A 12,093-nucleotide genomic window follows, 5' to 3' on the forward strand; every position below is an offset into this window, starting at 1 on the left:
GGGAGGAAATTGGGCATTAAGCAATATTCATCACAATAAATAATTTTAATTTCATGGTACTTGCAGAGCGTATACAATGGTAAAAGAGTGCGAGCGACCGAGTGAGCGAGATGCTGCCCTGTTGCTGTGCTATTGAAATGCAAATGTGCGGCCCTGGGAACAACTTGGCGCAACGACGACCGCGACCGCCACCGCATTTTCACGGAACATTATTCATTTGGGTCCTCGGAAATGGTCGCAACTATTTCCCACAGCCACGACACCGGTTACGGAGATGGTTTCTCTCGCTCCCCCTTCGATGGAAGCTGATACAGTTGGAGTTAAGCGATGGCATTATGCAGAAAATCGATCCAATAAATTCTAGCTACTCCTTCGGTGAGAATTAACGACCTGCCCCGGTTTTCTTCTCTGGGCTGTCGTGTCGGATTGGTGGCCGAAAATTCCATCCGTGTGCTTCTTGTTACCATCTTGGTGATGATCTTACTCTTGGGCAGGGTGTTTTGATTGGATTCGCTTCGTTCTGGTCGTTCTGGAACCAAATGCGACTCCGATTGGACCGGCTGGTGCCGGTTGGCGGTATGAAGCAATAAATGTGATTGGTTCAATTGAAATGGAAATGCTTCTTGGCTCTCCGATTTGATGAGCCCAGTCGGGTGGAGTCGATTCGTTATGAATTATTGCTTTTTGTTGCAGTTTGCCGTAATGGAATAGTCCACATGACGCACGAGGTTGAAGAGTTTCGATTCGCAATGATTTTTATAGGAATTACACTTGAATAGTTATGGCTTTGTTCCTATTTTCATTGTATTTCCTCTGCGCATCTGGTTTTGATTTATTCGGTCTATTTTTGAAGCTGTTAGACTGAATCTGTGTTTCGTTGAAATTAACGATTTTGCTGTGATTTCCCTAAAATATACCCGAGCAAAGTCCAGCATCTAAATGACAGCAAATTGAAATCAAATTTTGGTATCAACATCAAACTAAACTCATAATTTGATTTCAGTTTACGCGTTTGACAAATGTTGTTTTCATTTTGCTGTACATTTGCTTTTCAAAAATCTGTTGTTTCAGATCCTTAGTTGCGGAGATCACCAATGTTGAACTTGGTGGCCACAGCGAGTTCCAGCAGTAGCAGCAGTCAGCCCTAAGGTGAGCAGCAAGGACCCCAAGGAGAGCTAGATGTTGTGCTAAGCCCAGTCTTGTAAGTGGTCATCGTAGTCGACATATTTTCTGTGATAATCGACTGCCTTTGTTTCCGACACTTGCAAAACAAGCTATCAAATTACAGTACCAAAATTAAATGTCATATGACAGGCTCTGTCATACGACACTGCTGCCGAAGACCGTCATGAATATATGTATTTTAGTTTTTCTCATAATAAGAGCGGCTGATGTTGTGCTTGTGTGAATTCTGAAAATAGCAAGCAACAATATCATAGTAATAAAATTTCAGATCAAAATTGGTTTAATTTACACCAAATTGAGGAATTAGAACAAAATTACACATGTCATATGATAGTTATTTGAAAATTTTCTTTTTGCTCGAATGTTGTTCTACCGTTTGTGATGTGTAAAAGAGACGACGATATAGCATGAGAGTACGAATAAAAACAGACTGTCGCGTATGACAACGAAGCGAGTGTCGTAGGTCAGATCAGGAGGAGGATCAATGAACTCCATAGCTTCGTCAAGGATAAGAGCAACTGCCGCAAAGCAATAAAGGAAATGGTAACGGGTATCAAATACGCCATGATTGCTGCAGAACGTGAGCAGGATGCACTGAGGACGAGAGCCGGGACTGCCGAAAGGGCACTGATCGAGGCCAAGGAGAAAGCAACGACTGAAGAACAGGGAATGCCGAAGGGACCCTGAAATCCACGTTTGGTGAAGAGGAGAAGGGTAACGCCAGGAGAGGAAGAGGAGCTGAAAAACTCTAAGAACGACAAGGAAGACAACAAGGAGGAAGGATAGCGTACCGTAAAGAAGTGTAGAAGCAAGAAGAACAGAAGAATGAGGAACCCAGGCATCGTCTGGAGCGAAGTAAGAGTGATCGTTGATCGTCGTAGCAAAAGACAAAACGACGTATCCAGCACTTCTCCAGAAGGTTTGAGAGGATCCAGAGTTGAAGAAACTACGAGAGAACGTGATAAAAACCAGGCGCTCACGGAAAGGCGAGATGCTCTTTGAGCTCAGCCTTCAAGGAGCGCGCCAAAAAGTCTCTTGGCGAAGGGGCGAGCGTAAGAGCTCTAGCCCAGGATACAGTAGTCGAGTACAGGGATCTGGACGAGATCACTACAGAAGAGGAGCTGAAAAGGTAGTTGAGAGTGCACTGCGATTTGGGAATGTCCCGATGTCAATCCGGATGAGGAAGGCGTACGGCGGCATGCAAACGGCGGTTGAGAGACTGGGGGGGGGGAATAGGTTCGGTTGAGTTATTCCCGTCTTACGCGATCCGGCTCTGAACATAACGCCCCATGAAGGCCTATGTCAACCCTCGTCATGGACCTCACTGCTTGCATAGGCACCCATGGGGATCAATCAGCGACTATTCCAGTTGCACGGTAGGATAGCGGTCTAAGAGGGACCCATCATCAAAAAACCTCCAAAACCCAAACCCCAAGAGAACAAGTCGCCGAGGAGGCGACCGCGATTCCGTTCGCGAAGGGTGGTCTTACGAGATCTCCCTCACCCAATGACTCGACCAAGGACACCAAGCGGCCAAAACCTCTGCCGGACCCAGATGAACCGGCGGAACCGATGAGACCGGCGGACAGCCAGAGGAACAACCCATGGATGGGCCCAGGCTAATAAAAGCCATAAATGGCTTTGGGGCCCTTCCTAGGATATTGGCTATCGCGGGTCAGCTCGATGCGATCATCGAATTCACCAGCACGCGGAACAATATCGCAAAGGACCTCAAGCAGGCCTTGCGACAGCTCCGCGCAACGGTAGATGAGGCCCATGACGACCACAAGCGGCTAGAAAAGCGACTGGAAGTCGCCGAGAAGGCGGAGAAGAAGGAACCGAAGTCTACCCAGACGGACACCTTCAACTTCGCAGGCAACAGTACAATGTCCAGCGAGGCCCTACACTTTGCCGTGACACAAGGGCATAAGCGCAACCGGACCTCACCAGTAAAGGGTATGGCACGCTCCAAGAGACGGAAAGTCTCAGCCCAGGTAGAGTGTGTGGCTGTAGTTGAGCAGTTCGAGGCAGTAGTGCATGAGCCGCAGAAGTGACCTAAAATAGGAGTAGAAGCGGTTGAGAAAGATGTTTCAAAGAAGGGTAACAAAAAGGGTGCTCCTCCGAAGCCCCCGAAACCCCCGAAACCCCCTGATAAAACTGCCCCTAAGAGCAGCTCTGCCCGGAATAGACACAGGACGATGGGCGAGGCTCTCATCATCAAGACGGAAGCGTCGAAGTACGCGGAAGTCTTGAGGAAGATGAGAGCTGACGAGCGTCTTGTGGATATGGGCAACAGCGTGAGGAGCATCAGGCGCACTCGTACTGGCGAGATGCTCCTGGTGTTAAAGCGTGGCGCTAGGGACCAAGGACCAACTTTCCAGAACCTGGCAAACGAGGTCGTTGGAAAAGAAGTGCAGGTAAGATCGCTAGGCTCATCGATCACCATTCAAGTTAAGGACTTGGATGAAGTGACAGAGGCGACCGAACTGGCCAAGGCGCTCAGGGAGCAGGGCCAACAGCGGTTACCTTGAGGAAGGGACTGTTCTCCACCCAGGTGGCTACCGTCAAGCTCCCGGCAGTTAATGCCAGGAAGGCGGCAGCCACAGGGAGGGTACGAGTGGGCTGGTCGGTTTGCCCGGTGAGCATTCCCCGACCGGTAACGGCTTGCTTTAGGTGCATCGGTCAGGGCCATGTGGCCCGTGACTGTAAGAACACCGACAGGAGCAAGCTATGCAGATGGTGCGGCTTGGAGGGCCATAAGGCGCGAGGTTGCCAAAAGCCGCCGAGGTGCACTATATGCGCGGAGAAGGGTAAATCCCCTACCAACCACATAGCAGGGGGCCCACGCTGCCCATGGGCCAAGAGCAATGCTACTCCGGCAAAGAGCAATGCTCAGCCATGTTCGAGGTAGCGCAGTTGAACCTGAACCACTGCTCGGCTGCCCAGCAACTGCTGTGGCAATCAGCAGCGGAATGAGGAGCGGATGCCGCAATCATCTCCGACCCGTACCGTGTCCCAACCGGCAACGGGAATTGGGTCACGGACGCGTCGGGGATGGCGGCGATATGCACGATGGGGAGCTTCCCCATTCAGAAGGTAGTCGTGTCCAACTCGAGCGAGGGATTCGTGATCGCCAGGGTTAATGGAGTATACTTATGTAACTGTTATGCTCCGCCCAGTTGGTCTATCGAGCAGTTCGCGCAGATGGTCGACAGACTCACTGTGGTTCTTGTCGGCCTAAGAACGGTGGTCATTGCGGGCGACTTTAACGCATGGGCGGTGGAGTGGGGCAGCCACTACACCAAACAGAATGTCTCCATCCTACTGGAGGCAATGGCCAAACTGGACGTTGTACTATCCAACACCGGCTCGGTCAGTACCTACAGAAGGAATGGTGCAGAATCCGTCATCGACGTGACATACTGCAGCCCGAATTTGGAGGTAAACCTACACTGGAGGGTCGATGAGGGTTACATCCATAGTGACCATCAGGCGATTCGGTACAGTGTGGGGCCAGGTGAGAGGCGAGTGACAGGAGGAAATTCTTCCTGCGCTCGAGGATGGCGGACGTCGTTCTTCGAGGAAGAGGTCTTCGGCGAAGCACAGAGGCGGGAGCGAATAACCCCGGATCTGACGGGGGAAGAACTGGTAGCAGTGCTGACAAGGGCGTGCGATACAACCATGCCTAGGAGAGCCTATCCCAGGCATGGCCATAGACCGGTGTACTGGTGGAGCGAGTCGATTGCTATCCTTAGGGCGTCTTGCTTCCAGGCGAGAAGGAGGATGCAACGAGCTCGTAAGACTGAATCTCGGGAGGAACGCCGTGTCGCTCTTCGAGCGGCTAAGGCGGCCCTCAATAAAGAGATCGCCAGACGCAAGCGTGCGTGCTTTGACAGCTTATGCCAAAGCACCAACACGAACCCATGGGGGGATGCCTACAAAGTCCGCGGCGTGACGGCACCCCCAGAGAGATCACCAGCGGTACTGGCTCCGATCGTTGGGTTCCTGTTCCCGCATAGGGACGTAGACTCCTGGCCGCGAATCCCAGGCGCGGATCAGGGAGAAGTGTCTAGAGTGACGAACAGTGAACTTAGCGGTATTGCCAACTCGCTGGTGGTGGGCAAGGCCCCGGGCCCAGATGGGATCCCGGTTTGTGGCTCTGAGGGCGGCCGTTGCGGAAAATGCAGACATGTTCCGTTCTGTTTTTCAGACCTGTCTGGACGTAGGCATCTTCCCAGATGCGTGGAAGCGGCAGAGGCTGGTGCTGCTTCCGAAGCCAGGGAAACCCCCTGGGGACCCGTCAGCATACAGGCCCATTTGTTTGCTAGACACTACTGGGAAACTGCTTGAGAGGGTCATCCTCAACAGGTTGTCGTCCTACACCGAAGGTGTAGACGGCCTGTCAAGCAGCCAGTACGGATTCCGTAAGGGCAGATCCACGGTGGATGCCATCCGCGGCGTCATCCAGACGGCAGAGGTGGTCCACCGGAAACGAAGGGGCATTCGTTACTGCGCGGTGGTAACCTTAGATATGAAGAACGCGTTCAACAGCGCGTGCTGGGGGGCGATAGCCCGCTCGCTACACCAGCTCCAAATTCCCGGAGGGCTGTATAAGATTCTGCGTTGCGTTAGAGTCACCGTAGGAGTGCCACAAGGCTCCATCCTGGGCCCGGTGTTATGGAACGTCATGTACGATGGACTGTTGAGGATAAAATTCCCGGTAGGCGTGAAAATTGTAGGTTTTGTCGACGATGTCACGCTGGTAGTCTACGGGGAATCCCTCGAAGAGATAGAGCTGACAGCGGCTGACTGCGTCAAGCTTGTGGAGGAATGGATGAGATCCAGGAAACTGGAGCTTGCCCATCACAAGACGGAAGTGGTCGTAGTCAACAATCGCATGTCAGTACAGCATGCGACGTTGACAGTCGGCGGAAGCACAATTAGGTCTGTGCGCTCTGTGAAACTCTTGGGGGTTATGCTCGATGATAAGCTCAGCTTCGGCTGCCACGTCGAGTACGCCTGCAAGATAGCGTCTATGGCTGTGGGGGCATTATCCCGTATGATGTCAAACAGCTCGGCAGTGAATGCAAGTAAGCGCAGGCTCCTCGCTGAGGTCGTAGTATCTATCCTCAGATACGGTGGCCCTGCGTGGGCTGCGGTACTGGATAATGACTGCCACAGGCGGAAATTAGAGAGCACACACAGACTAATGTGCTTGAGGGTGGCCAGTGCATACCGCACTATCTCGAGAGAGGCCGTCTGTGTCATAGCTGGGATGTACCAATCACCCTTATCATTAAGGAGGATGTGGTTTGCTATGACGCGAGGACCGTTCGAGGGGTGCACAACAACGCGCGAGTTGTGTCGACCACGAGATGGCAATCGGAGGAGGAAAACTCCACAAAGGGGAGGTGGACTAACCGCTTGATAGCTTCCGTATCAAGCTGGGTCAACAGGCGCCTCGGGGAAGTAAACTTCCACCTGACACAGTTCCTGTCAAGCCATGGCTGCTTTAGGAGCTACTTGCATAGGTTCGGACATGCAAGTACTCCTACCTGTCCCAGGTGCGCTGGCGTCGAGGAGACCACCGAACACGTTGTGTTCGCCTGTTCACGCTTCGAGCCAGTATCGAGCGCTATGCTAGCGATATGCGGAGCGGATACCAGTTCGGATAACATCGTTCCTAGGATGTGTGGTACCACCGAGAACTGGAGCGCGGTGGTGACTGCGGTCACCCACATAGTTTCGGAATTACAACGCCAGTGGCGTGCCGAGCAGCAGTTGTCTACTGCCCGACTAGATCGATAGAGTATTGCTAGAGAGGCGCCATAGCGCTACAGTGGCCCCTCCCACGAAGTAATGCCTTCGGGTGGTTCCGGGGAGGTCAAGGGCCAAGTGCACAGGGTGAAATGTGGGTGAAATTCTCCCATCCCCACACCCTGAGTTCCTTCTCAGGTGTCTGTGAGCAGATTCCCCCCTGTATAAAAAAAAAGCCAGCAGTAATGAAGGAGCTCAATAAACCCTATAATTGCGACACTGTACAGCATTGCTATTCAATTTATTGGCAGATGCCCTATTCAAGAAGTTGTTGCGAGCTCATACGAAGGTTTCGTGATCACCAACATTAACGGAATCTTCATATGCAGTTGTTACCCACCCCCAGATGAACGATGAAGCAGTTCCATGAGATGCGAAAAGCTGATCGAACGAAGAAAGGCAGTCATCGGAGGAGACTTCAATGCTTGGGCAGTGAACTTGGGAAGCAGATGTTCCAATGCAAGAGGGCACAGTCTGCTGGAAGCTGACAAAGCCCCAGCAGGCCTGGGTTCAATCCCAGTCGGCTCCACCGAGATTTTTTTTTTTCCTTTGGTTTATTTTTTCCGTCGATCTTATTTTCCGTGCTGAGCACCAATGCTACCGACGTGCCAGGAAGGCAGCTCCCACACCTAGACCCTACCTATCAACCCATCAACTCATGAACCGGGGACCAACGGCTTTACTTCCCATCCGAAGGAATGCGTGATCAGAGATGTTATGCCTCAGAACATCCCGGCGGCGCCGACTGGTATTGAACCCAGGCCTGCTGGGGTGAGAGGTAATCACGCTTACCACTACACCACCGGCGCCGTTCACCGGGATGTTCTGAGGCATAACTTCTCTGGTCACGCCTTCCTTCGTGAAATGGGTAGATGGGTCGATAGGTAGGGTCCAGGTGTGTGAGCTGCCTACCTGGCGTCGGTAGCATTGGTGTTCAGCACGGAAAACAAGATCGACGGAAAACAAATCGAGGGAAAAAATACACGAAATTCATAAGAACACTAGTGTTACCTTGTAAGATATGTTCGAACTAAATTATGCACCATTTAAAACGCCTACGCCTCCTAAACAACAATGCAAAAAAACAGCAACTTTGTATTTAGCGAGGATGTCGAGAAGTCGACCCTGCATTTAAATTAAATTTATGTGAACACTAGTGACACCTGATGAGAGAATTCCGAACTAACTTGTCAAGAATTCAAAAGGTCTTAGCCGTCTGAACATCATTGCAGATAACAGCAACTTTGTATCTAGCAAAGATCTCGAGATATCAACCCAGAATTTGCACGACATGCATAAGAACACTAATGTCACCTAGTGAGAGAATTTCAAAATTAATTGGGCGCAAATTACAATACCTTAGTCTACTGATCAACAATATAGAAAACATAAACTTTGTATCTAGCAAGGGTTTCAAGATATCGACTCTGCATTTGAACGAAATTTGTAAGAACACTAGTACCACCTAGGGAGATATTTTCGAACTAAACTCTCCACAATTCATTTCGGTATCCTGAAAAACATTACAGCAAACAGCAACTTTGTTTATAGCCGGAACCATGATATACTGCATGAACAAAATTTGTGTATGAACACTAGAACCACCTATTTGGAGAACTCTCAACTTAAGAATAACCTGTAGTGTTGACCTTAGTAATCTACACAACATTGCAGAAGCCCGCATCCTTCTACCTATCACTTAGCACGAGAACTTTATTCTGTGAAAGTTGATAAAACGATGTTATCTAAAAACACTAACACCACCAAGTGAGTCAATTCCGAACCTAAATTGTTTGCCATTTTCAAGAGATATTGGTCCATAGAACACTATTGGTGAAGACATGCATAACTTTTGAGCTGAAAGTTCTCAACTGTAATTAAAACTGTAGCTGATCTATAAATAGATCACTGGGTATTAATGGGTGAAGGTCATTGTCGTCATTCGCGCGCATATAAAGATTTCACCTATTTGTAAGTTGTTTTCACCCAACCTCACCATCAAACTACTAAATATTAAGTTCTACTCCACTAACTTAAAGCCTCACACACATTCTGCGTGCTCATGCGATAGTGACGAGAACATGAAATGCAGTTTTTTTTATATTACACGAGAAAAGCACTTCATCATCGGTAGGTGAATGAAACAGTTTTTTTTTACTATTCTATCCATTACACACGATACCGGTTTATCGTTATCTCGTAAAAGTAGTTTCCCTCTACTTATTTCCAGATGATTTTCCACAGTTTCCGTCTTCCTTGTCATTGGATGTGGTTCACTTTTGCTGGCAAACATTTTCATAAAATAAAAAACGCCAGCACGGTTCAACAGTTCAGAAAAAAAAAGCAAGAGAAAAACTCATCCTGCATTGGATGGAATAATCAATTTAAAAAAAATCCAACCCACACCACCCACATTGATTCATGCCCAGCGAGGCATGGCATCGCCACCGTCAAACCACCTCGATTTTACTCATCATCACTTCACGTCAAACGCTTGATTCCATTCTGCTTCCATCCGTCGAATGGTGGACGCAGCCGAGCGGAAAAATGTCCACCATAGTTAATAAGTTTCGAAAGTAAATACAACCCGGTCTGTGTGTGGGGACGGTAAATCGTGATAACGTGTGGCTCGAACTCTTTTGAGTGGAAAATGCTGCCGGCACAGATTTTTTTTTTTCGGAATTAAATAATTCATGAATAAATTTAGCCTCGTTTCGTCACGTGGGAAATTCAAGTGAATTGCTTTTGAAAAGCGCGAGCCATATAAAACTCACCTGTCACATGCGCCAGCTCTACCATCTCAGCGCCGAATACTGAGAAGGCTTTCACGAATTCTGTAAAATTGGCCACTGATTCTAATCTACTTAAATTTCTAGCTACCTGTTGAGAGACGGAGACAAATAGACAATGGTTGTTATCGTCGTCATCGACAGCACCGCGGCGGCGTACTTACCCTGTCTTTGGCTAATAATAACTGTTTAACGACCACGATATCGGCCAGCAGCAGGACCCGCGTCACCGAGCTCAGCAGGGTCCGGGCCGCCCGTATCATCGGTCCTCTGTCGTCAATCGGATTAGGCCGGGGCGAGTAGCCCACCGGATCCGTTGCCGCAATATCACATAAACGCTCTATCGATGAGCCTGCCGGGGAAGGAGAAGAAGAAGAAGAAGAGGAAATCGTAAGAAAATGTCTGTCACACAAAGGATGCTAGCGGCAGATACGATATTGTTGTTTGTGGCGAGGATTATGGTTTTCGGGCATTAGGAAGGAAAGGTTATTGGTTTGGCACGTGTGTTGCATGTTACGTAGAAAGTGAGGCATGTCAGAAAGATGAAAGTTGTGTTCTTGGATACTAGTGGAATTTTCTCAAGACCAAAAAAAGGTGATTATTTTCCATTGAAATCAACTTAGTAATGTCTGTCATGGATACAAATAATCGTATTCCGGCTACAATGTGCACCAATTGGGGATTTTTCCAGATTAAAGAGTTGTTTAGATATTACTTCATTACTTGAATCTTTGGTTATTCGTTAGGTGGGGTTCGATTCTGCACGTTGTAGTTTCATTTTTATTGCTGATCTTGACAAGTTTATCCAAGGGATGAGTACTTAAGAGGGTTACTTTACTGCTGGTACTTACATATCAGTCCCATTTGGAAAAGTCATAAAACCCAGTACTAATGGTCCAAATAGTTTCGTTGCAACATGAGTTTATCCTAGTTGAAGATGCTTATTTCAAATAACATACTAGAGTGGTATGTTAGTATGATAGATGAGTAGATGAAAGTATAGAATTGATAGTTCCGTTAGAGTGCGGCAGTGTGATATTATTGGTATAGAGAGTAGAAAGCGAGCTAGGACAACTTTTATGAATGAAGGTACAAATCGGTTTGATCATCTTTCTTTACCAAAAAAAAAAAGGTTTTATCGTCGGTTACTTGAATACTTTCATATATAGCAGTGGTATTTTATTAGGATACGTAGGATGAAATCAGATGGGACTCATATACGAGTACATTTTGAGACGAGGGCAAAAGTACTCGCATACCAGTCCCATCAGTCACTTGGTTGGTTCCGATAATTTAAGAATTGTCCAAGAAACTTCAGAGAAGTTTAGTGAACTAACAAAAAACTTCACAAAAGATCCAAGATATTCACGCAAGTCCAGAGAACTTCAGAACCGTTAAAGAATTATTCGGACAGTTCCATTAATTTCAGCACAATTCTAGGAACATGACTAGGAGGGTTGCGAGAATTTCAGATTAAAGTGCTTTAATACAGTTAAACCCGTTCTGGGGAATGAAAAGAAATGGTCAGAATTTCATCCAAATTTTATAAACAAACTACTGGAACATAAGGGAAGTTCCGAACACTTTTGTAAAATATAGGAAACTTCAGAGAAGTATCAATAATATTATGGTGTTTTCATTAGCTTCAGGAAAACTGCTGAAAAATCCAGAAACTTCCAGGGAAATTAAGAGAACTTGAGAGAAGAGAGACCTTTAGGGAAATTTCCGAAACTTTAGAGTAGTACCAAGTACTTGAGAGAAGCTAGGTCTTGAGATCTTAAGGGATTTGTTCTTTCCTTTATTTAACGTCGGTCTCTGTTCCGCAATCTAGTGTCAATCACCGAAGGACATCGATTGCCATCCATTGATGGCAATCAAATGTGCAGGAAGGCAGCTTCCACACTTGCGTAGAATATCGCACTCATTCAAACACACATGGGCCGGGACCAAGGGCTTTACTTGCCTTCCGAAGGAAGACGTGACCAGAGATTTTTATGCCTCAGAAAAATCAGTCACGCTTACCACTACACCACCGGCGCTGGCTCTTAATGGATTATCAGAGATACTAAGAGCGTTTCCTATAATTTCAGGGACGTTCCAGAATCTTCAGCAAAGTCTAGAATTTCGGGTAAGCTCTGAAAGCGTAAGTTCCGATAAATTCAAGACAGTTCCATCAACTGCTGTAACATTTCTAGACCCCTAAATGAGTTGGGTCTCTCTTAGCTCAGTCGATAACAGTGCAGCTATTTCTATTCTATTTCAGATTCCTGGTTTAGTCTAGGAATTTTTTGGGTTGAAAAAT

The 12,093-nt window shown here is 47.7% G+C and overlaps 1 protein-coding gene across 7 annotated transcripts in view; it reads right to left on the reverse strand.

The window, feature by feature from the left end:
* alpha-Catr (alpha-catenin related) overlaps nucleotides 1-12,093 on the reverse strand; it is a 442,824-nt gene that overhangs the window by 94,707 nt on the left and 336,024 nt on the right. For all 7 annotated transcript variants that reach the window (XR_010518373.1, XR_010518374.1, XM_065232156.1 and 4 more), the window contains 2 exons: nucleotides 9,956-10,143; nucleotides 9,777-9,882 (listed from right to left, as the gene is read on the reverse strand). Coding sequence is in view for 5 of the 7 variants with exons in the window: in XM_065232156.1 (XP_065088228.1) it covers nucleotides 9,777-9,882; nucleotides 9,956-10,143 (294 nt within the window). In the remaining 2 variants the exon portion in view is untranslated. The remainder of the gene's footprint in view (nucleotides 1-9,776; nucleotides 9,883-9,955; nucleotides 10,144-12,093) is intronic.

Source organism: Ochlerotatus camptorhynchus, unplaced genomic scaffold, assembly GCF_037179485.1.
Source record: "Ochlerotatus camptorhynchus isolate MF236.1 unplaced genomic scaffold, CSIRO-AGI_Acam_v1.1 ptg000364l, whole genome shotgun sequence".
Classification (NCBI taxonomy): domain Eukaryota; kingdom Metazoa; phylum Arthropoda; class Insecta; order Diptera; family Culicidae; genus Ochlerotatus; species Ochlerotatus camptorhynchus.